The sequence below is a fragment of the Marmota marmota genome, unplaced genomic scaffold, assembly GCF_001458135.2.
Source record: "Marmota marmota marmota unplaced genomic scaffold, marMar, whole genome shotgun sequence".
NCBI lineage: Eukaryota > Metazoa > Chordata > Mammalia > Rodentia > Sciuridae > Marmota > Marmota marmota.
In genome coordinates, this window is record NW_026000168.1 from 9,887,512 (window position 1) to 9,912,822 (window position 25,311).

The following is a 25,311-nucleotide window of genomic DNA, read 5'->3' on the forward strand; positions in this document are numbered from 1 at the left end:
CAGAATTGATTCCTTATTCCTGCCTTTCCCATCCCTCCTTCCTCTGATTTCCTCCTACTACTCCACTGGTATCCTCCCTGTATCTTTACGATATCCAACCTCACCCCAAGTTTTTCCCTCACTTCACTGTAGCTTGCACATGTGAGAGAAAACACCCAACCCTTGATTTTTAAGTCTGACTTATCTCACTTACCATGGTGATGTCCAGTGACATCCTCCACCAGCCAGTGCCATGATTACATCCTTCTTCTGGCCGAGTCCAACTCCACTGTGTAAATACGCTGCGTTTTCTGGATCCATTCATCTGTGGACGGGCTCCTGGGCTGTTCCTTCACTTGGCAACTGTGGCTTGTGCTGCTGTGAACACTGACGCAGGTGCAGGCCTATAGTATGCAGATTTTCATTCCTCCTTGTGTTGATTCTTAGGGCGACGTGGTGAGGCTGTTCCACGCTGAGCAAGAGAAGTTTCTCACCTGTGACGAGCACAGGAAGAAGCAGCACGTCTTTCTGAGGACCACAGGCCGGCAGTCGGCCACATCTGCCACCAGTTCAAAAGCCCTGTGGGAAGTGGAGGTAAGGAGTGGGATGGGAGGACAGGAGAAAGGACACGGGGGCCCATAGGACTTGACCTCATATGGTTGTTAATCACACCCAGGTCCTCAAACCACCTACCTCATTCTAAAAACGGGTTGGGGTGTTCTAGCAAAAGAAGCGCACCCTGACCTAGCAGTGAGGTGCTGTGTGTCCTTGTGTGGAAACAGTGTATCCACTTGGGAAGGATTCAGACAGACTGGAAATACTCTTTGTCTGGGCCATAGAATCATCTCTTCTATTTCTTTTCCTTTCCCTTGCTCGTTTATCTGCCACCACAAGCCTTAGCCAAATGACATGATAGGTGATTCTCCATTGGCAAAGGAGCACACAAGCACTCAGATACCTGGAGCACACAGCAGGATGGTCAGGGTGATGGTCAGCAGATGGTCAGGGTAGTAGGAGGCTTGTTCCCTGTGCCCTGGAGGTTTCCATAACAGAGGAGGAACCTTGTGCTTGCCAGACAAGAACTCTACCACTGAGCCACAACCCCAGCCCCACAGATGGTGTTTTCAGAGTTTATCCATATTGCCTCATGTATCCATGCTTCATTTCTTTTCCTTGCCAAATAGCATTCTCTTGTGTGGGTATACCACTTTTTATCCTTTTATCATGTGACTGTGTTTGGATCATTGCTATTGTGAAGAGGGAGCTGTGAAGGATCCCATATAAGGCTTTGGGTGTGCATGTTTCCAGGCCTTTGGGAGAGGAATCATGGGTGACGTGTAAATGCGTGTTGGAGGGGCCCCCAAAGGTCTACGCCATGTTATTCTCCCAGCAGGAGTGTATCTCAGTTGCAATTTCTCCATGTGGCCTTGAATTCAGAAGGATATTTTTGTTGGGAATAGAATTCTGGTTGGATAGTTTTTTTCTTTCTCTACTTCCAGGATTTTGATCCATTGGCTTTCAGCTTCTGTTGTTTTTGATGTGAATTCAGTGATTTTTAAAATCTTCATTCCTAACATGTAGTCTCTTTCTCTTCCCTTTCTCATCAGTTACTTTATAGATTCTTTTTTTTTTTTTAATTTCTGTTTTGCATGAATAGGTTCATGATGTGACTTGGGATGTATGTACATGCATGATTCTCTTGCTAGAGTCCCTTAATTTTCCTAAATCTGTGGGTATGTCACAAAATGGGCAAACTTGTGGTCATGATTTCTCAAATACTTTTCCTGCCCTCACCAATCCACTCAGACATAAACCCAGACATAAATTATATCACTTGATATTATCTGATTGAGTTTATGGGTCATGTTTTCCTGATTGTTTGTCCAGTACTTTGTGATTCTTTGTTGAACATGGTACCACTGTTTTATTGGGTGTCTGGAATCTGTTGTTCTTTTAAAGAGTCTAGAGAGTTTGTTTGACAGTCAAGTCACCATGGTGGATCAGTATGGTGTTTTGGAGGATCATTTTCATGCTATATTAGGTCAGAAGAGTGCAGCCTTTATTCTGGGACTGGATTAGCCCTATGACTAAAGGGGACCCTTTTGCTGTCTCTGTTAGTGCTCGAGGTGGTCCATAGAATCTCTCTGCCTTGGCTTTCCGAGTGAGGAGACCTCCAAATGCATGAGCTCTGGGACTTTGGGGCTTTGCATTTTCTTATCATTCTGACTTTTTGTGGTGCTGGGCATTAAACCCAGGGGCTGGCACATGCCAGGCAGGTGCTCTACCACTGAGCTACACCCTCAGTCCCCCTTCTTGTTTTTGATTTGGCCTCGTGGGGTCTTGTCTTGCAAATACACTGTTGGATACTCAGCCCACAACTCAAAGGAGACCTCTCTGCACATTTCTGGGGCTCATTCTGGATGTAACTCCATATTCTTCAGAGCTCTATCCCACAAATTCCAGCTGCCTCGGTTTCCCTAAACTCCACTTCATCTCCTCAACTCCATGAACCCGGGGCTCTCAGCTTGAATTCCCTAGTGAGAAAACCAGAGACATCCTGGAGCTTGCATTGTTTGTGCCTCTATTCTCAGAGATCACATGTGTGTCACCTGTTGTCCGACAGAGTTGTTTCATACATTTTACCCAGATATTTGGGCATGGGATGTAGCTCAGTGGTAACACACTTGCCTAGCATGCATGATACTCTGGGTTCGATCCCCAGTATAGGGGGGGTGGGGAGAGGGAATCTGAGATGATTTGCCCAGTTTTCTACTTCTGAATGGAGATTTTCACTACTTTGTGTGGTATCTAATTGTCACAGTGCCACCTGTCGATGCTGATTGTTGTATTGTGGCTAGAAACTGAAGTTACATGTATTTACTCAATCAATTGGCCCAGACAGAGATTTGTGTTTCTGAGCACAGGCCTGACCGTGTGTTCTGGCACAGGAGGATATGCAGATTGCTTTGAAAGTTCCCCATGAAAATCCTTTTTATCAGCTGTGTGTTTTGTGGATGAATTTCAGAATCTTTTATTTCATGAGCATTGAGGTAAAGAATCTGAAATCCATTGAAGCTTTTACCCCAAACACTGCATGTTAACTGGGAGACTTTACACCTTCTCTGGAAAAGTATCATTTTAATACTTTCAGGTGTTTGAATTTGAATGTTACATGTGACACTTGCAGTAGGTTTGTTGGAAGATACTGATATTTTTTTTTTCCAACTCGAAAATGCCCCTTTCTGAACTCAGCTTGTGATGTCACAGATCACACCAACTTGGTGTGAGCTGGCATTTCTCCGACTCACTGATCTTTTCTAACTCTCTCAGGTAGTCCAACATGACCCGTGCCGTGGCGGAGCCGGGTACTGGAACAGCCTCTTCCGCTTCAAGCACCTGGCCACAGGGCACTACCTAGCAGCGGAGGTAAGTGGCAGCCCTGGGTTGTTCGCTTTGAAGCTGAGGCATCCGGTTTACGTTCCCGACTCACCTAGTAGATGGAGGTTCCGGGTTCTGTTCGGTCAAATTGCTTTTCTGCATCCTTCTGCCTCATTTCCCTAGAAGAAAAGATACAAAACTGACTCGCACGTTTAAGAACTTGGCAGGGGTTTTGATCAAGATGTGGGGAGAAAGCAAGTTAGAGAATAAGGCTCTTCTGTGTTTGGACGATGATCTTTGTATTTGCCCTGGGATATTTCCCTGTCCTCACATCTCATCTGTCAGCCCCACTCCTGTCCTGAGACTAAGCCATAGTGGAAACGTGGTATATAAAGTCAGAAGCATTAAAATGCATCAAGAAATGGACAGTTTTAGGAAAAAAGTCTGATTATTCAGAGCCTTAGTGAAATAGAATGTCAGAAATCAGATAAATTAACTTGACCTTATGTGTCTATAAAGGGCCTCTGATACAAGGACAGGAGGAATCTGCCTTTTAATTTTTATATTAAATGAAGGAGCTGTCCTACTGCATGGCAGATGTTGAATCTGTCTTTGGTCCTGGTGGATCATGTATGATGCAGATTCATGTCAGATTCTACTTGTGCCTCAAATGACCCCTCCTGTTACCTGGTCCACCCAGCAGGACTGCCCAGAGATTTCCCAGGGGGCATAAGGGTGTTAGTATTGCTTGTGTGGCTGACCACCCCCCACCACACCGCTCACCCCTCACCCCCGGAATGGGGACTCTAACCTGTGACTCCCTGGGGCACCAGAGACTGGAATGGACCATTGATTTCAAAATATTTAACCAAAGACCAAGAAGGCTAAGTTGAAATTCATAATGGAGCCTCAGGGAGTTACAGACACAGCTAATCCATCGTGAGAAACTTTGATTACCTGGTTTGCTGAAGATCAATGGTGTTTGCTTTGTATGTCTTGAGGTGAATGTAGCTCTTCTTAGAGGCCTTCTTTTTCTTTTTAACTAACAATCAGCGGGACTGTCAGTGACCGTGTATTGATCTTTTACTCACTGCAGGCTTCTCCCTGTTGCTTTGCCAGTGACCTGGTGGTGTGTTCCTTGTGTGTACTCAAGAGCGTCCTCTGGTGGCTGGTGGATTGTTCGTGTGTGTCGCACCTGTGTGGCATGTGGTGGTGTTGTGGCATGCTGGTTTCGTGGATAGAGGGGGGACAGCTGCCCAGCTGTCCCAGGATGGCTGCAGGTGTGGACATTTCCTGCAGATGGGTCCCAGTCCTTGTGAAAGCCGGAACGGATGTTTTAATATCCTCATGATTCTTTTTCATCAGGTAGACCCTGACTTTGAGGAAGAGTGCCTGGAGTTTCAGCCCTCAGTAAGTATGGGAAAGAGCCTTCTTGTGTCCGTGCGGTAGGGTGAGGCCAAATGATCTGGAACCCTGTTTCAGAAGCTACCAGGGTGGCCATGCAGCACTGGGAAAGGGGAAAGAGGGTCTCATTCTATGCTTCTGTTAAAGGAAACCATGTCCTCTTATGTCCTGATTCGTCCAAGGGATTGCTGGGCTGTGTGCTCAGTCCAGTGTCCCACTTAGACTGGAGAAACACGTGGCATCTTTTGGAGTCCTCCTAGGCTGGAGATAGTGCTGTGGCAAGCAGTTGTCTTACTGCCGTAAACCTCAATCTGTGACTCTATTTTTCAAGAAATGAGGCTAAATGGATAGTAGAAGTAGCCCATGAGGCCAGGCGGGCATTGTGTCTGAGGGATAATTGTCTGACCCCCTGTCCTGCTTTGTGCATGGTCAGGAAAAAGCTTCAGGGTATAACGTGATTTACAGTGTGATTTGGAATAGCAACAGGAGATGGAGTTTTCTCTGAAGACCATCATCTGCCAGGTCATGCTGATACGTAGGCGCGTGGGGTCCAGGAGTCCATGGTCATGGCTGAAGAAGGCAGTGGCTGTGTTTTATGGTATAAAATAGTTCTCTTGTGGAGTGCTTGGTTCTGGTCTAGGATTGAAAAACAACAAAACAAAACCAACAGTGGCTGCTCATGTGACGTTCTGTGCATGTGGTAGGCGATCTTGGGGGTGTTTCTTTTTCTAGAAAAATTTTGGTGAACATTGGAAGGACTTTAAAATAGCACATGAATGAAGGGAGTAGAGGTGGAGTGGGAATTGTGAATTCTGCACTAACGGCTTACCTTCTAGTTGTATTCAGGTGGGAGATTGGCTCTGAAGGAAGTTCAGGAGCTGTCTCTCAGGGCCTCTGCTTGTGAATACACGGTCTTGCTGGGTCTTCTGTTCCTTTTCCTGTTGCAAGGTGGAGCCCCAGGGGTTCCCCTTGCTGCTTTTTGTCCTTGTCACCCTCACATTGGAGGCATTTGGAAAGCTCACCTTGCACGGTTGCTGTGACTTGGAAAGCCCTGGCCTCATCCAGCTTTCTGGCGCCATGTGAGGAAACCCATCCTAAAAGCCCTCAGCAGGTTTTGGGACACGTGGGCACTATGGGGCAGCTTGGACTGACAGGGCTTTCTTTTTCGTATGTCACTTCCACTTCTATCTAGCACCTTCTTAATGTCAAAAGCAGGGACTGTCTCTCTCAATTTGTATGTGGTGCCATCAGGTAATACGGAGGGTCACCTCTGAGATTAGGCAAGCCTTGGCTTCCTGCAGTGGGCGCTGCTATCCTAGTGACCCCTGGGTGCTGGGGGGAGAAGGGCTGCCCTCCTGGGCTCTTGGTGTTCAAGGGGGGACAGGCATTTCTGGTGCAGGAAGAAGTGCCTAGCAATGACAAGCAGGGGGCAGGGGAGTAAGACAGACCTGAGTTTAAATACCAGTCCCACCACTTAGAAGCTGTGCCCCCTTAAACCAGGTACTTTCCCTCTCTGAGCCTCAATTCTTTGCTCTCTACAAGGACATTTTAAAAAGCTGTCTGAGATTATTAGCATTTTTAGTATCTTCACATCCACCAGGTTATGGGCAGAGGCATGAAGGGGGTTAGGACAGGTCTTAAGATGTTCATCTGACAGAGGAGGAAGCTGCTGTTTTGAGTTATCCCGACTCTTCATGCATTTCAGGGTTCAGCAGTCTTTCTATGTCTCATGCTTCTCTGTGCCAGGGAGGTGGGACAAGCTGCAGGGTGGGGTGCAGGTCGGAACTGCATTGCTAGCTAGTCTGAGACGGCTCAGGCTGCGGTCCCATGGGCAGGAGTGTAAGAGGGCCTTACCTGCTCCCCTCAGACCAGTGCCACACCTTCTTCTGCGTCTGTGGGCAGGGCTTTAGTTTGGGGAGGATCCTGCACCCTGAACCCTCTTCTTGGCTTGGAAACTTAGAGGGAAAAGCTAGGGTTGTACAGTCGGACGAGGAAGCATCTCACTCTCCTCTGCTCCTTCTTGTCCCCGAGGCTGGCCTCCCCTGCCTCTGGTTTTTTGCTTCAAACAACACTCAGCTTTCTTCGGCTCATTCTGAATTCAGTGGCACCCCCAGGCTACTTACTTGCTCCCAGGGCGAGGAAAAGGGCACCGAGGCTTATTCTGCTCTCTTTTTGCACAAGCACTCTCTCCCCACTAGGTGGCAGGCGTTAACTGCACCTGCAGCGTGAGCTCGGGGAATTTCCACACACGCCATTGGAATTCCACACACGTTTTCCTGGAGAGCTGCTGCAGGTCTCTGAGATGCCACCAGCCACTTGTCTCAAACCATAAAATCGGATCTGACTTGATTTTGAAGGTGGTGTGTGGAGTGATTGACAGGTGATGGCAGTGAAGAGAGAACAGAGGCCCCAGGTCCTTTATCCTGAGCTAAGGGTGCAGAGGTGGCCCAGCCGCATTCCAGCTGTTAATTGAGCGTAGAAAGAATAAAGAAGCTTGGGTTCCTTTAGGAAGAGGTGTAGTTTACTAGGGGGCAAAGCAGGAGGGAGGAAAGGAACAGAGGTTGGGGGTATTAAAAGAGCTTTTATTTGTTTGTTTTTGAGAAGGGGTCTGGCTATGTTGCCCAGCCTGGCCTCCAGCTTCTGGGCACATGGGATCTTCTGGGGACATGGGATCTTCCTGTCTTGGCTTGCTAAGCAACTGGAGCCTCAGGTGCATGCCACCAGGCCTGTCTACCCTGCTGTAAGAACTTTTTGGTTCTAACGGACAGAAATCAGGACTGCCAATGAAAGGAATAAGCAGGCCGCTGCCTACAATCCTGGGTCTCAGGCCCGTGGAGTTCGACTCTCTCACGCCTCTCCCCCCTTTGCCTTTAATTGGACTGGGTTTTCTCCATTCTCTTGTCTTCTTGGGTCCCCTTCCTCTGAGTGGGAAGGAGATGTCGCTTCAGCCCGAGAGAAGCAAACTGCTGCTGGGGGGAATGTGGTTTTCCCAGTAGATGTGGGTGGATGTTGTCATCTTGCAGGGATGTCGGGCATTAAAATGGTCCCATGCACAGTCACCATGCTGAGGGGGAGCTTGCAAAGCTCACATAGAGCAAGTACCCACACTGAGCTCGCTCTTCCACGTCCTTGGGCCCATGGGCTCCGTTTTCCCAGGGAAGCTTTCGTCATTGCTCCTCAGCCTGCTTATTAGGGGTTTTCTTCTACCTTAGCCACAGCTCAGTGTACTGAGAAAGCCCTTTCTCCCTGCACTGCCATCAGCAGTCCCAGCAGTCCCCCAGTTAATTGCACATAATATTTTTCGGGGCTAGTGACTTCATGTGTATATAATTTTTTTGCTGTGATTAAACCACACTGGGATTGCTGCTTATGAACACTTGGATTCAGGTTTCATTGTATTTTCTCTCCTGGGAAAGCAGCTCTTCTGTGTAGTTGGGAGACACCTGTCATTGTAGATCAGCAACTGAGAATAACTAAATCCACCAGATAGTTTCCTCAAAGTGCATTCCCTGTCCCCAGCTGCTGCAGGTGGGCAGCTCTCTCAAGGTCTTTACCTCCCTCTTTCCATGGAGATTATTGTCACCCCCTTCACGTGAACATCTTTATTGCAATGCGACAAGGTAGAGAGCCAGTGTTCTCCGTTGAGGTGGCCGATGATCACCTTTCAGGACTGCTCTGAACCTGGTCCTCCTGCCGGCTGCCACCGTTCCATTCACTGTGTCCCTCCTGCTCCTGTGGACCTAGGAATGGTTATGGTGAGGGCTTTGGCATACACAGGTCTTCATTGGATGACTTTGACCACAGGTGGACCCCGATCAGGACGCCTCTCGAAGCAGATTGCGAAACGCCCAGGAAAAGATGGTCTATTCCCTGGTCTCTGTGCCCGAAGGCAATGACATCTCCTCCATTTTTGAGCTCGACCCCACCACGCTCCGTGGAGGTGACAGCCTTGTCCCAAGGTATGATTTAAGTGTTGGTTAATCGAACAAGAGGATGGGGGGTGGGGGGCGTCAAGGCAACCTGGTCATGCTTCTTGGAATCCAAATCCTAATGGCCTTTTCTTTAAGCCTTTATAAAGGATTCGAACTGGCCGCCCAACAGGGCACCTGATTTTCAAATGGTCAGCAGTGGTAAGTTCTCTACAGTTGGATAAGTTTACCATCTGTAGGTAACAAGCCAGACCTTAACCCTTAGTGGCACATTATTGCCCGAGTTCCTCTCTCCCTCCTTCCCCAAACCTGGACCACCTCTTGATCAACTGAATAAAAACTTGAAATTTTAGAAGACTAACTACTGAAATTCACTCTGTGTGTCGTTAAGTTTTACCCAAAGTAATGAGAAGTTAGATCAGCATTCTTTAACTCTTCGATTTAACTCTTGTCTTTGTTGCCTAAGAATGCATTTTTAATTATGTTTCTTACTGGGGCATTTTAACTAGGTATAATAGCAGGTCTCATTGTGACCCATTCATACTTGTATGTAACATAATTTGTTCCATTTCATGCCCGAATACTCCCCTTTTCTTCCCCCCACCCTGCCCGCTTCCTCTATTCTCCTGGTCTCCCTCCTAGTTATTTATTTTTAATTGGTGCATTATAATTACACATAAAATGGGATTCATTATGATACAATCATGCATGCACATGGCACAGTTTGGTGAGAATGCATTTTTAAATAACTGGACTCTAGATGGGACAAAAGCCTATTCTTAAGGTGAACAGCAATATTATTACTCATAGCTAACATTTATTGAACACTAACTATATGGCTGGCACAATGCTGAGTATGTACTTATATAATTTTGTCACTGCAAGAAATTCTGCCAGATGTAGTATCCACACTTTATCTATATGGGCTCAGAGTCAAAGCAACTTGTTGCACATCAGAGTGTCTCAGGAGAACCCAGATCTCACATGTCTATGTCAGGGTCGTGGGGGCAGCCCCTCTAAGTCTTCAGCACAAGATTGGTGGGTGGGAATGTCCCTGGTGCTGGTGGGCTCAATGTCGGGCTCTCTCAGTAGTTCTTGGTGTTTCCTTCCTCATGGAGGCATTGTAGCTTTCCTGCTCAATGAAGCTAGCTCATTGTGGGTTTGATTTGCATTTCTCTGATGGTTGATGATCTTTCCATGTGTTTGGCTACTGGTCTGTCTTCTTTGAAGTAATATCTGTTTGTATTTTTTGCTTTTTTTGTGGTGGGAGCAGGTACTAGGGATTCAACTCAGGGGCACTTAACCACTGAGCCCCATCTCCGGCCCTGTTTTGTATTTTATTAAGAGACAGGGTCTCACCAAGTGGCTTAGCACCTCACTGTTGCTGAGGCTGGCTTTGAACCTGCAATCCTCCTGCCTCAGCCTCTCGAGGTGCTAGGATTACAGGTATGCACCACCGTGCCTGGCCCTTTGCTGTTTTTTGATATTTAACAACTTCAAGTTTTATGTCTTTATCATTGAGTGATAAGCATTCTTTATTCAGCTGCAAATACCTCTTCAGATAAATGACTTGCAGATATTTTCTCCCATTTTGTCTTTTTATTTCCCTGATGCACGAGAGTTATAAATTTTGTAGAAGTCCAATGTATCTGTTTTACTGAGCTCATGGTTTTGTTTTTGATCTAAGCTCTCAAAAATCGATGGTAGCGTTTTCTTGTAACAGTTTTGAGTTTTCATTCTTTGCACGTAGGTCTTTGATTATTCATTTTTAGGTCCTTTAAAGTGTCTTGGATGTAGGGTTTATTGCTTTTCAAAAGCTTCCTTTCTCATTGATGGCCTCCTTGTCACACCTGGATGGGTATCGGTCTGGAGAACCCACCTGCATTTCAGTTTAAGTGACTTTCTGCATGTATCTTCAGTTCTGAAAGTTCTTTAAGGAGTTTTTCTTAGCATCTCAGAAGACAGGACAAAGATGTTCTTATTTTATGCTAAATGTGGAAGTTTGTGAGGGCAGAGAAGAACAGAAGGGTTTGTGTTCCATGGGAACCTTCTTCAGGGGTTCCCTTGGCGAAGGCAATGGGGAACTGGTTGGCCTGTCCCCCTGGGGGCGGGGAATCTCCTTGATGGGGAGAGCGCGAGTGTCTGGATCAGCTGACGGAGCAGCCTTGGTTGGTTGGAGTCCCCAGCCTCTGCGTTCCCTCCATTCTTTTTTGCCTGTTGGCCGACTTTCTTTGTAGGCAGATGTCCTTAGACTGATTCTTGACTCAGAAGCCAAGGAAGGCTTGTGTTCAGCCCCACAGGGGAAGCGTCTGGCATGGTCTGTTCACCTGTGGTCTTGGACTGGGTCTTGGCTTTTACATTTTTTTCTTCATTCTTGCCCTTGGCCTCCTACTTCAGAGCCAGAGGAGAACAAGGCCTCTTATTCATTGATTCCAAGAAAGACCTTTAGGAGGAGCACATTTATTTCTCTCCATCTTAAAGTCATGCTAAATTTTGCTTGAGGATCAGAAAGTATCAGGTTAAATGCATGAACATATGAGAGCTGTTAGTGGGAAGAGCATTTTGGTGGTAGTCACCGATTGAAAGAATCCTTCTGAGCCAAAGTGAGAGGGTTAATGGCCAACCCTGGATATACTAAGCAAGATGATAAAATTGCAGCATGCATAAATCAGATGCATTCATGAGAGCATCTGCTTGGGCTTTTTTGTCCTGGCTCTTTCATATTTTTTAAAATATTCATTTGTTAGTTGTACTTGGACACAATACCTTTATCTTAATTTGTGGTCCTGAGGATTGAACCCAGGGCCTCGCATTGGCTAGGCAAGTGCTCTACTGCTGAGCCACAACCCCAGCCCTCTTTCCTGGTTTTTGAGTTAAGGATTGGGAATGAGATTTTAGATTTTAGAAGAATTGATAGCATGCCCTTTGGGTCTTCAATGAAATCTGATCTAGAACTGTGTAGAATGTTACCAGCTAAAAGCTAAGCGCTGTTCTTTGGTTTTGCCTTAAAAATAAAGAAAATGAATCCAAGTCACTCAGAACAACAACAAAACATAAATAAATGCAGATCTCTTTGTTAAACATCTTGTTCCTGTCTTTGAATTTATATTCATGCTCATCAGAGTAAATGCCACCCCGGTTGCTCCTTCTGGCCTGGCTTGCAGGGTTCAGGGCAACTCTGACGGCAGGCAGAGGGTGTGCACAGGTGTATGTCTGGTTTATCTGCTCCCCTGTCCCCTGTCATTGTTCTAAACTCCTCTGGGTATAAATGATTTCCATTCTCCCTCTCTGCCCCATCCCACCTCCAGCTGGTACAGAGAACTTGTGTGGTTCTCTGGGTCCTCTCCGTGCCTCTGACTGTCCAGTCCTCTAACTTCTAATCACTTGGTGTACGTTCACTTTGTCTCCCTAAGGGGACGATGATAGGCTCTTGAAGTCAAGAATTATGTCGTATATTTTCTGCTACATCTTCAGAGGAAAAGCATGGTAAACACAAGTCACACTCGCTGTAGGAACAACAACAACAGTTTTTGTAAACCCTGTGGAGAACACAGAAGCAAGTAAAAATTACATACAACTCAACCATTCAGAATTTATGACTTAAAATTTTGGTTTAGGTAGTTTTAGGCAGGTTCCTGGGCACACAGAGATGATTGTGATTTATCATAAAATAAGCTAATTTTAACTTTGAGGGATACTAGGAGTTGAACCCAGGGGTGCTCTACCACTGAGCAACACCCCCAGCCCTTTCTATTTTTTATATTGAGATACATGATCTTGCTGAGTTGCTAAGACTGGACTCTGACTTGCAATCCTCCTGCCTCAGCCTCCAAGTCATTGGGATTACAGGCATGCACCACTGCACCAACACTTAACTTTGTTTAAACTTATAAATAACATGTTTTGCACATGTTTCCAAGTAAATTATCATCATTTTAATTGTGTAATATTCTTTTGCTGTACTGTAATTAAATCCTCCTTTACTGAGGCATGAGATTGTTTATAGATTTTTGCTATGATATATAATGCTTTGTTGAACATCTTTGTGCCACATTTTGCATCTTAGCTATTATTTCTTAAGGGAGACATGTAAGATTGCCATTGTTAGATGAAAGGACAGGTACATGTTACACAAAGGGTCAGATTCTTCCCCAGTTTTACCTGGTTATACTCTTACCAACTCACCAACAGTGCACAGGAATGGGGTGTGGCTCAGTGGTAGAGCTCAGGCTTAGAGGTATGAGGTTCCACCCCCAGCACCAAACAAAAAACATATACAAGAGAACTTATTCCCCTAAGCAATTTTTGATACTAACTTTTATCTGTCTTTAAGATCTTTGAAATGTGATGGAATAAAATGGTACGTGTGTCTTAATTTGAGAAAATTATGTACTGCGAAGGTTTAATATAGAACTGTCATGTTTATCAGCCATTTCTATTTTACTTTTGAATTACAAGTTTGTGTCCTTTTCCCATTTACTTCAGGTTTTTCTTATTGATTTGTAGGAATTCTTTATATGTGTGGATTAGTTAATTGCCTCTCTATGTTATGTGTTATTTTTTTTTATTCAAAATACACATGCGCGCATGCGCGCACACACAGCCATCTACAGAAGATATAAAATTTATCCTTCTTTTAAAAAGACTTTATACTTTATTACACACTTCAGAAAGCTTTCCTTCATCAAGATTAGCAAATAGTATTCATAATTCCAGGAATTTTGTGATTTCATTTCTTTATTGGTGTATATGGAAATCTCGGTTATTGCCTTATTACCTGTTGTGACAAGCACTAATAGATACTAAGTAAGAACTTCTTGTTGCTCTGTCTCATGTTCCATTTGTACTGAGATGTTTATTCACAGGGTACAATCTTGCATTTAGAAATATAGACTGTTACGGTAACCCTAGAGTCCTTATGAATTATTTTCTCTTGTAAGTACATCAGACCATGTGTGACTTGGACCAGAGCCAGGGGCTCCTGAGTCCCAACTGTGTGGTATGCAGGGAGAAAACCTGGGTGTCCCTTTTTCTCTTCAGAGAATGTATGCTAGACCCAGGACTGTGGAGTTGTCCCTAAACCCTTCTCTTTTATTACCCTTTAGGAACTCCTATGTCCGGCTCAGACACCTGTGCACAAATACCTGGGTTCACAGCACAAACATTCCCATTGACAAGGAGGAGGAAAAGCCCGTGATGCTGAAGGTCAGACCTGTGCTCAGCTGTCTCCCCTCAGCCCCATGCTCCCTCCTGAAAGGGCTCCTTTGAGCACAGATGGAAGGAAATATACAGAGCTGTGAAGTGGGCTTTTTTTTTTTTTTTTACGCTTTGACAAAAGCATGATTATAGCCAAACTTGAATACGATGAAAAAATTTTCTCTAAAGCACCTGGATGAAGCAAAGTCAGGGCTTTTGAAATAACCAGAATCTTTTATTTATTGATTGATTGATTGATTGATGGCTTTGTATTTTCTGTCTTTTTTTTTCTGTGATAATAAACATTTTTTTTTTAAATACAAGAATCTCATAGGCTTCCTTTGACAAGTGAAACTGTAAACTGATAATAGTGCCCCTTTCCTACCTGAGTGGTCCCTACGGTACGAGCTTTTAGACAGCTATTAGACATTTGAAGTGCATCCTTCAAGATGTGCTCCTGAATCTCATTTTAATTGCAAGATAGCTCCAAGTTGCTTGGATTGCCCGATACCTGCTCGATGGGTTGTCCACTTAATGCCTTACCTTCTCCACCCAAGATTGTCCTACAAAGACCATCTTGACTTTCAGATTGGCACCTCTCCCGTGAAGGAGGACAAGGAGGCGTTTGCCATAGTCCCAGTTTCTCCTGCTGAAGTTCGGGACCTGGACTTTGCCAACGACGCCAGCAAGGTGCTGGGCTCCATTGCTGGGAAGCTGGAGAAGGGCACCATCACCCAGAATGAGCGGAGGTGAGGGCCCCTGCATATCCTCACCCGCTGTGGATCCCAGAAATCCCCTGGGGAGTGAGAGGATGGTGGCTTCAAACAGCCACGTCTGCGGTGGCGACTCTGAGTGTCCCTGGGTGGCTTCCATTTGTGATTCCCAGGAATCGGTCATTTTGCATTTGGTTTCTTGAGAGCTTCCACAGATGTGAAGAGCGCCCTCCTCCCACTCTTTCTTCCCTCCACCTCCTTCCATCCTGGGATTACTTTACTAAATGTCAGGGGTTGCACTTACTCTCATGGCTGAAGTTTTGTGAAGATGGTCATCCTCTTACGGAAAACACTGCCTGGTTTAGGTGTCATTCATTCGAGTAAGTGGACCTGGCTGTGAATTTTTTAAAGTATTTTTTTAGTTGTGGTGGACACAATACCTTTATTTTATTTATGTTTCTATGTGGTGCTGAGGACCGAATCTAGTGCTTCACAAGTGTCAGGCAAATGCTCTACCAGTGAGCCACGACCCCAGCCCTTGGTTGTGGATTTTAAGAAAACTGCTGCTGCTGGAGTGGATGTCTCCTGTCCAGGTGGTTGAGGAGGCCCAGGAAAGCTTCCATCCTGTTAGAGGGTAAACACTGTCTCTCCTGTCCTCTTTCCTCCTAAGGTCTGTAACCAAGCTGCTGGAGGACTTGGTCTACTTTGTCACTGGTGGAACCAACTCTGGCCAAGATGTGCTTGAAGTGGTCTTCTCCAAGCCCAACAGAGAACGGCAGAAGCTGATGAGAGAACAGAATATTCTGAAGCAGGTGGGTGAGCTGTGGTGTAGCGGGGATTAGCTGTCTGCTTTCCATAGAGTGAGCAGTGATTGCAGGAAATACGGAGATGGTATCAACTTAAACGTACTGGTGTAAAGACAAATTTGAGGCAGGAAAGTCGTGAATCCAGGATAGAATAAATATGTGGGAATACATACCAGTTCTCTAAAGTGGTTGGAGATTTGCTTACAGTCTTGTCTCGGGTGTTGCTGGCGTACAGAGCCAAAAGAGAAATGCACTAGTTACAAGCCCCAAAGTTCTTCTTGGGAATCAGGCATTTGGAAGTGCTTTTCCTTTGGGTCTGTGATAGACAAAATTCATGTTTAAACAAGGATTTTCAATCCAAGAATAAATTATATCCAGCTGTTCCAAGTGTTAAGTAGACAAATTAGACATCTGGCTTACTGCCAACACTCAGTTCCACCACAGCAGTTTCTTGAGAGGCCAAGGCAGTGGGATTCAGTGGCAGGAGATTTCAGCAATCTCTACGTAGGCCACTGGGCTTACAGATGGACAGTTATCTGCTCTCTTCCCTCTAGCACCCTTGGGATGCAGGGATTAATCTTTGCCTTTTACCGATAAGAAGACAGAATCTTATTTGACCATGATCTGTACTGCTAAGAAGTATCCACCTAGATCAAATTAAGAATAAAGAAAGATGATGTTTACCTTGGTCATGTTGAGTACAATTATGGAGGCACCCAAATGAAGTATCTTTGAAAAAGTGCTCTGAGGTTTTACAAGATGGTATCTGTTTATAGCCTGAACTGTGAGGGGGTTTATTAATTACATCTCATCTGGAATTCTGATTGGTGCAGCAAAGGTCAACCTGTCTTGTAAGAAAGGGACCAGACAGAGTCTCAGGAAGCAAGGGCAATGGCGTCACAGATGGTTACAAAGGCTAGTGAGACACCTGGGTTCAGAAGCCGACCTGAGGGTGCATCTGAAATCTATATGGGCAGCTCTGCCCTTCACTACCTTGCTCTCAGCAGTGTCCCGTCATGCCTGTGAGGACCGGGAAGGAATGCTGACTGAGCCCCTGATGTCAGTTGGTGGACTGAATGCAGGTCTCAGGCTGTTGACTCGCTGGGGTGGGAAAGCTCTCTGAAGGGATGGATGCAGGTGTCCCGAGGTTGTGTCTCTTCCAGACGGAGGGCTTGCTCCTGCCAAGCATCCAGTGACGGCAGTCTGTACTCTTGACTTTCACTCGCAGATCTTCAAGCTGCTGCAGGCCCCATTCACAGACTGTGGGGATGGCCCCATGCTTCGCCTGGAGGAACTGGGGGACCAGCGGCATGCTCCTTTCAGACACATCTGCCGGCTTTGCTACCGGGTCCTGCGACATTCGCAGCAAGACTACAGGAAGAACCAGGTGGGGGTCAAGGGTGATGGGAAGCCACTGTCTCCTCCCTGGAGTTCATGTGCTTTGCTCAGCAGCACAGGTGGTTCACAAGCCTGGGGAGAAGATGTGATATAGAATCCTTAAGAAACACACTGGGGAAACATCACATGGTGCCCCCAAGATAGGTCCAACTGTAAAAATCAAATTAAAAAAATAAGAATTTAAAAAATAAGAAAAATAAAGAAATACCAGAAATTCCCCTTTCAGTGAGATTTCTGATTTTGAAACTGATAGGACATTATGATTTTTTTTTTTTATGGCGTATTCCCTTCCCTGAAGATTGAGTGGTAAAATGATTATGTTTATGTTACAAGTAAATGGAGTCTTGCCTTCCTACTGCCTTCGAGATCCTGTATCTCTGTTAATAACTTTTCTTTAGTTTGGTGCCAGCTCATATTTTGTGATATCATAAGCTATTAACTATAACTATAACCGTGTGTGTGTGTGTGTGTGTGTATATGTGTCTATGCACACATAATACAATATATTCTCCCCATGAAATAAATGGGGTGACTTCTTGGAGTGGCATTCCAAACAATACTGACATCCAAGGAAACTGAGAACTCTGTGGCTACATCATGGGTTCTAAACCAGGGGTCATTGTGTGCCCAAGAAGCAGCTGGCAATGCCTAGAGACACTTTTGACAGTTATAGCTGGGGAGTATTACAGTCACCCAGTTGGTAGAGGTCAGGATGGTATAAGATATTCAGGACAACCCTCTGCAGTAACAAGTTATCTAGCCCCAAATGTTGACAGTGCTGAGATTAAAGCCTAGTGCAGTGACAGATGCCTGTAATCCCAGTGATTTGGGAGCTGAGGCAAGAGGATAGTGAATTCGAGGTCAGCCTCCAACACTTTGCAAGACCCTGTCTCAAAACTAAACACAAGGTATAGCTCAGTGGTAAAGATCCTTGGGGTTCAATCCCCAGTACCAAAACCAGAATAATAGCAGTAGTAATAATAATAACACTGAGATTAAGAAAGCCTGCTCTGCGTACAATACTATAGATGGAGATCTTACTCTGCTCCTCTCTGCATTCTTGGAAGGAGGATTCTGCAGGCCCCATCGTGTCTGCCAGGCCATGTTGCTTGTTTGTGAGGAAAGTAAACCAGTCCCTCTTGCTGCTGCTGGAGTGGATGTCTTTTCTTAGTGGTTTATGGATCCTGTGCAAGGTGGCAGAGCTATATCTCTGAAGGCCAGTGAATTCCCAAACATGTACTCTTATTGAGTATATGTGGCCCACAGCCACCATGCTAATCCTGAATTGCCCCCAAAATGTAAGAACTAATAAAAAAATAAAGCCAGTTTCAAGAGTCACTTGAACTTTGAGCATGCAATCTTTTTTAATTGTAATTTTTTAATTGGAAAACAAATATACAACTTGGAATGGATTCGAGGCAAATTGTACCATAGCAAACAGTCTTTTTTGGGCATGGAGCTGTTTTTGAATAAAAGCAAACAACTATTTGTAAGAGGCTTCCTTGAGTTCACAGATATTTTTATGGAATGTGATGTGTGAGCCCAAAGAAAGAAGGCCAAAGATGGGCTTGTTTATTTATTAATAGGAAGTAGCCTATTAATTTGATCGATTGGCTTAGATATTCCCAACTTTCTTCTATTCATTGACTTTAAAATTGAATTTCTTGCCAGACATGGTTGCACACACCTGTAATCCCAGTGACTCAGGAGGCTAAAGCAGGAGGATTGCAAGTTCAAAGCCAGCCTCAGCAATTTAGCAAGGCCCTAAGGAAACTCAGTGAGACCCTGTCTCTAAATGAAAAATATAAAAGAGCTGGGGATGTGGCTCAGTGGTTAAGTACCCCTGGGTTCAATCCCTGGTACCATAATAATAATAATTATTATCTCTGCCCTCCCGCCCCATGTAAGCAAAATGTGGTAACACTGTTCCAAATGTCCAGATAGGCTTTGTCGGTATTAATTCAACAGCACACAGAGGAACAAGGCACAGTTAAGTCCTGTTGAATTAGTACTGAACACAGAGCTGAGTAATAACTTTTGACCTTGTGGAAAAATAAGTCATCTGATTAAAATTTATACCATATACTTCAAAAATCCACATGTAAGTACAAGGAGTTTTGATTAATGACATCTGTGGGGCAGGTTTAGTAAAATAAGAGGTGCCAGGGAGTTGACAGCTGTTGCCCCAGGACAGAAAGCTGGGGAAGGTGACCCTTGGGATCTGCCTGCTAAGGGGTACGTCTCTTCCGGGGGTGCTGCTGCTGTCCTGTTACACGGGAGCCACACTGTCAGTCATTCAGCTGACCTTTCTTTTCTGCCCCTTGCAGGAGTATATAGCCAAGCAGTTCGGCTTTATGCAGAAGCAGATCGGCTACGATGTATTGGCCGAGGACACCATTACTGCCCTGCTCCACAATAACCGGAAACTCCTGGAGAAGCACATCACAGCGGCCGAGATCGACACGTTCGTCAGTCTGGTGCGAAAGAATAGGGAGCCCAGGTGAGGTGCTAGTGGGGTGCATGGGGAGGTGTCTGAGCATCTCAGGTACGGGTTGGTGCTTTTACCGGGCTCGCTGTCCTTGGGGCTGCCAGCGGCAGGTTTTAGTTAGGCAAGTCTCAGGTGGCTGTGGATGATTGGCAGGGATGCAGTAGTGGATGAGGTGCCAGGTGGGATCCTAGCTCCCACATCTTTCCCTGTTGGGGGGCAATAGCTTTCCTCCCCAGTTTTAATTCCCTCACCTGCTCAACAGGTAGTTATGAAAATCAGACACGAGTAACTATTCGTGAAGAGGTTAGCCTGTAATGGATGCAGAGTAAACTGTAATTACGGTTGGCCACTCATTCCCTTTTTGGCACCCCGTGAATACCAGGCAGATCCTACCCCCAGGATATCATCAGTAAGTCTTTTGCAGACGTAGCCGTTGCTGGGGTGTTTTATTATACACTAGTGATTCCTGCCCATTCCATGTCATTCATGTAGAGCTGTCCCCCTTCCCTTCTTCCCCTCTCCACGTCACTAAGATCCACACTGTTTCAGCTAAAGGCAACAGCAGGTCCCAGCATGGCCATTACGAGTGCCCCCACTGGAGAGCTGCTTAGGGCTGCTAGAGGACATGACTGCACCCATAAAAACAACCCGCATCTCACAGGGCCTGCTGGGGGCCAGGAGGGGAGCCAAGGAGGCACTTCCCGTACCCACAGGATGGAGCTCTGGAATTAAACCTCCTTTTCTGTAGATGAGAAAACTGAAGTATAATGAGGTTAAGTGATTTCTCCAAATGACAGTCCCTATCAGCACAGTGAGTCAGCACCCTGGCCAGGCTTCCCTGGGCAGTCGAGCCTCAGAGCCTGGCCCCGACCACTCAGGCTCTCCACCACCTCTTCCTGATGTGGATTCTTTCTCCTGCTCTCCTCTTCCTCATTTTGGCCTGATCAGCTCTTCCTTGGCCACAATCACTGCCATCTCTCTTCTATGACTCCTTTGTTCCTTCATCCGGGGTTCTAGTGGTGCTGTGGTCACAGGCACCCTGGCCTCCGTGTGGGAACCGCCTACCTGAGGAGGAATCCGACTCCACCCGCCAAGCCTCTGCTCTCTCTCCAGTTCTGTTTTCCATCTCTGGTTAGGTTCCTGGATTACCTCTCTGACCTCTGCGTGTCCATGAACAAATCCATCCCGGTGACCCAGGAGCTGATCTGCAAAGCTGTGCTGAATCCCACCAACGCCGACATCCTGATTGAGACCAAGTGAGTCCGAGCTAGGGGCTTAGGGTCAAGCAAAGGAAGGGGTGTGGGTGGAGACGGGGAGGCTCCATGGAGGTTTGTGCCCCTTCATTTCTTGAGTCGGTCCGAGTCAGGCTGGACGCCTTTCACTCTTCACTTTTCAGCTCTTCTCTGGGTGGTGGTGGGGGTTTGTGGGGTGGCCTCTCGGTAGATTTCGAAGCATCCTGGCTTAAACATCACGTAAGCTCATTGGGGAGCACTAGACAGATGCTAGTTTAATTTTAAGAGGTGAAAATTTTTGAAGTGGGATGAGCAATTAAAAATTTTAAAGGATATCATTAATATTCAGTGTAAACATGAAATCAGTATTGAGAAGAGTTTTAAATGATCACTATTCACAAGTGTTCACTGGTCCATAGATGTTCTGAGTATGACAGTAGTTTGTCTTTAGGAAGAAAGCAGGCTTTTTTTTTTCCATCTTTTCCCTACATTTTAAGAAGCAGTTTTTCTGGTAAGTATAATGCAACTGTGTGGATAGTCTTTTATTTATTTATGGTACCAGGGATTGAACTCAGGCATCCTCTGAGCTATACCCTCAACCCTCCTTTTTTTTTTTTTTTTAAATTTGAGACAGGGCCTTGCTAAGTGACTTAGGGCCTTACTAAGTTTCTCAGGCTAGCTCTAACTTGCAATCCTCCTGTCTCAACCTCCTGAGTCATTGGGATTACAGGTATGCAGCACCGTGCCCAGCATGGGTAGTCTCAAAAACTGTGTATTTTTTGTTTCTTATGCATAACTTATCATGGGGCTTGGATTAATGCAGTTTTTTAGCTTCTCTGGGGCTGGGTAATTCTTTGCGATGGGGGATTTCTAGTGTGTTGTGGGATGTTTAGCAGCGTTCCTGGCTTCTACCCATTAGATGTCAGTACAACCTTTCTCTTTCAGTGTGACAACCCAGATAGTCTCCAGACATTTACAGGGGTCCACTGGAGAAGCAGAACCACCTAGTTGAGAAAGAGGAGGCGGTTCTGTTCCATGTGGCTCTGCTGGAGGGAGGATAAAATACGAAACTGCTTCATGTGTGTAATGGAGCTGGATTTCAAAGGATTTCAGAAATAACACCTTCCCCTTCTCCCCATCTCTAGGCTGGTTCTCTCTCGTTTTGAATTCGAAGGCGTCTCCACTGGGGAAAATGCTCTGGAGGCCGGGGAGGACGAGGAGGAGGTGTGGCTGTTCTGGAGAGACAGCAACAAAGAGATTCGCAGTAAGAGCGTCAGGGAGTTGGCGCAGGATGCCAAGGAAGGGCAGAAGGAGGATCGCGATGTCCTCAGCTACTACAGGTGCGAGGGAGACGTGGGGGGCTCGGCTGGCAGTTAGGAATATGCTACTTGCTTGTTGGTTGCTCCCGGGAGTCACCAGGCTGCTCGCTCTGGAAGATTGCCCAGCAGAAAGACAAAGGTGGTGTGTTCAATTTAAGAGCATAAGCTGGGCCTGGTGGTACACCCTGATATCCCAGCAGCTTGGGAGGCTGAGGCAGGAGGATCACAAGTTCAAAACTAGCCTCAGCAACTTAGCAAGGCTCTAAACAACTTAGCAAGACCCTGTCTCTATGTAAAACACAAAAAGAGCTGGGGATGTGGCTCAGTGGTTAAGTGTCCCTAGGTTCAGTCCCTGGTACAAAAAAAAAAAAAATCAATTTGCAAGCATATGATCTCCTGAATACGTAATTCATTGACAGCGGGGCATGCCGGGGTCACAAGTAGGAGGAAGGCTTGTGAGGGCCTGTCAGGGCCTGGGATCACCCTTCATCACCATTTGTCAGCGCAGCCTGCATGTATTGTGGTAGTTGAGCGTCAGTCTGTGTGGGTTCAGATCCTGACACATGTTCTTACTAGTTTTCTGACATTGACCAAGATTGACTTCATGCTCCAGTTTCTTTATCTGCAGAATAGTGGTGATTGTACCCACCTTTTGGAATGATTACAGACCGAGCTAGACAATGTCCCCATGTGTGCACATATCTCTGCATTACTATATTTATTTGTACACCTCTGTGCGAATATGGAATGAGAACTGTGAACATTCCTACTCCTGAATCTGAAATTAAAATCGGAAACTTCAAACCCTGACATGATGCTCAAAAGGTTTCAGATTTCAGAGCCTCTCAGACTTTCAGATCAGTATAGACTGCAGGTCTTCCCAAGTCTAGAAAACTCCAAGGTCTGAAACTCTGCTCCTGAGCATTTCCAAGAAGGGATGTGTGACCTTTGCTTCCAAATTCTTACAACACTGCGGGGTCTATTCTAGCCATCACCCTTCTTGTGATCATAACTCCCCCATACTCTCGTCATTCCTGGGATGTTTCCTGTTGGCACATGCTCACTGCCACCAATCTCCACCTTTGTGTCACCTCCCCGGTACTTAGTGTCACCCTGCCCCCAGCTCTGAGGCTTCTAGCCCTGCTTCCTGAAGGGAAAGGAAGGAAAAAGGAGGGAAGTAACTCATAGATACTTCTAAGAGGAAGAGGGAAGAAAGTAGTGCTTCTAGTATTTTTCTAATGAAATAACTAAAACTTAGCAATTAAAATGTCTTTTCGTACCTCAAGCATTCCAGTTTCTTCCCTCCCATTATATGATATTCATCCCTTCAATTTCTACTACATGCATATGCCCCATAAATCACATAGTTTTCCCTTATTAAAATTTCATATAAATTATACCCTATGCCAGATACCCTTCTAAAACTGGCCTTGATTATTCAATATTGTTTCTGAAACGTATATCGGTGTTAATAGAGGCAGACAATTTAATTTTGACTTGGGAGATATTCTCTTTTATTAATGTACCATCCAAGAGAACCACCGAAGGCCTAGCCATGTTCCTCTGATTATTTTATAAAACACTTGAGGGTAAAATGGAATCAAGTTACAATGTGATTGCCCTAGCACGGCTGGACGCATGAGACAGTGGTGTCTCCCTTCGCTCTCTGGCGTAGCATGAACTTTGTTTTATTACAGGAGCCAAAGTTGGGTGTAGAAGAGTCACATGGGGGTGTGGGTGTGAGTTCAGATGGCCAAATGTGCCCCCAGGGAAACAGGGCCTGCCTGGATACCTAGAGTGCCAACCCGACGCCCCTTTTCTTTCCTCAGGTATCAGCTGAACCTCTTTGCTAGGATGTGTCTGGACCGCCAGTACCTGGCCATCAATGAGATATCAGGCCAGCTGGATGTGGACCTCATCCTGCGCTGCATGTCTGACGAGAACCTGCCCTACGACCTGCGAGCCTCCTTCTGCCGTCTCATGCTCCACATGCACGTGGACAGAGACCCCCAGGAGCAGGTCACTCCTGTGAAATACGCCCGCCTCTGGTCCGAGATCCCCTCGGAGATTGCCATTGACGAGTAAGTCTGGCTCCTTCCTGTGGAGACCCCAAAACCTCGTGTTTATAATGTTCGGTGAAGCAATAGCTAAGCCACGTGTGATTTCTACTGAATCATGGAAGAAAGATGAAGTTTTTATTTATCTATTTTTTGGCATTGTTCAGTTTAAAGTGAAATCATTTGCTTGGCAAATATTATTTCATTCCTTAAAGTAAGAGATGTCCAGGTGCAATGCTACATGCCTATAAATCCCAGCAGTTCAGGAGGCTGAGGAAGGAGGATCTCGAGTTCAAGGCCAGCCTCAACAACTTAGCAGATTCTACGCAACTTCGTGAAACCCTGTCTCAAAAAATAAAAAAGACTGGGGATGTGGCTCAGTGGTTAAGTGTCCCTGGGTTTAGTCCCCTGAAAGAGATGGCATGATTATGTTTTATACCTTTCGTGTATCTCTAATAGTCTCTACATTTGAATGTGTACTGTGTGCTAAGATCAAGGAATATTAGTGAGGAAGTTGGAAACCTTATTTCTATACTAGTGGGGAGGATGGGAGAACAAGGTCAGTGACTGATGTGTATGTGGTGACGTGTGCTGAGGAGGAAGAGGTGAACCAGGGTGCAGGGATAGAAAGTATCAGGGACGTTGACTTTGGGGCCGAGCGGCCTGGGCACAGCGTGACACAGTGTTCCCTTCCCCTGTCCCTCCTGCAGCTATGACAGTAGTGGAGCATCCCGAGATGAAATCAAGGAGAGGTTTGCTCAGACCATGGAGTTTGTGGAGGAGTATTTACGGGACGTGGTTTGCCAGAGGTTTCCGTTTTCTGATAAGGAGAAGAATAAGCTTACATTTGAGGTAACGCACGATGTGACCTGTGTGTTTTAGTTCCTTTTTCAGTGGTCATGAAGAACGTTTTACAGCAATGGGTTAGATATAAAATATGTTAGTAAGTGGTGATTTTTGTCACGGTGCTCTGATTGGTGTCATCAGAAAGAATTTCCACTCAGTTTTGTTCCAGCCTAAAACAGAACCAACACCAGCCACGTGGCTCAAGAAGGGTCTTGGAAGAAATGAAGGAAGGGAATCGGGTCATGCAAAATGACAGAAAGTGATTCTGTATTCGTGTTAAAAATGTCAGGGAGAAGCACCCTGGGCTGCCATAGATTAATCATTTGAGGAGCATAAATCCTTATTACCTTTGACTTAAAATGTCTCTGGGACCACTTCCGCCTTTTGGGGTTGTATTTCTGAGGATTGCAGTGGTGGTATTCGTGTCCTTGTTGGTATTACTTGGCTTGCTCGGTGTTAGCCTGGGGCAGCTGCACACACTTGGTGATTAGACCAATTTTATTAACTAGTCATCAGAGCAGATTTGCAGGGTTTTGTTTCTCATTTACTCATTAACAGAGACCGTA

General features: G+C 45.7%; 1 protein-coding gene across 19 annotated transcripts in view; it reads left to right on the top strand.

Annotated features, from left to right (window-relative positions):
- The window catches only part of Itpr1 (inositol 1,4,5-trisphosphate receptor type 1), a 389,291-nt gene that overhangs the window by 129,165 nt on the left and 234,815 nt on the right, over positions 1-25,311 (top strand). For 14 of the 19 annotated variants that reach the window (XM_048787037.1, XM_048787038.1, XM_048787047.1 and 11 more), the window contains 13 exons: positions 427-573; positions 3,310-3,405; positions 4,723-4,767; positions 8,566-8,720; positions 13,796-13,895; positions 14,475-14,635; positions 15,270-15,411; positions 16,634-16,792; positions 19,131-19,303; positions 20,428-20,547; positions 21,669-21,863; positions 23,672-23,923; positions 24,610-24,751. In XM_048787037.1, the coding sequence (XP_048642994.1) occupies positions 427-573; positions 3,310-3,405; positions 4,723-4,767; positions 8,566-8,720; positions 13,796-13,895; positions 14,475-14,635; positions 15,270-15,411; positions 16,634-16,792; positions 19,131-19,303; positions 20,428-20,547; positions 21,669-21,863; positions 23,672-23,923; positions 24,610-24,751 (1,887 nt within the window). The remainder of the gene's footprint in view (positions 1-426; positions 574-3,309; positions 3,406-4,722; positions 4,768-8,565; positions 8,721-13,795; positions 13,896-14,474; positions 14,636-15,269; positions 15,412-16,633; positions 16,793-19,130; positions 19,304-20,427; positions 20,548-21,668; positions 21,864-23,671; positions 23,924-24,609; positions 24,752-25,311) is intronic. The other 5 variants (XM_048787042.1, XM_048787044.1, XM_048787050.1 and 2 more) reach the window with 1 other exon arrangement.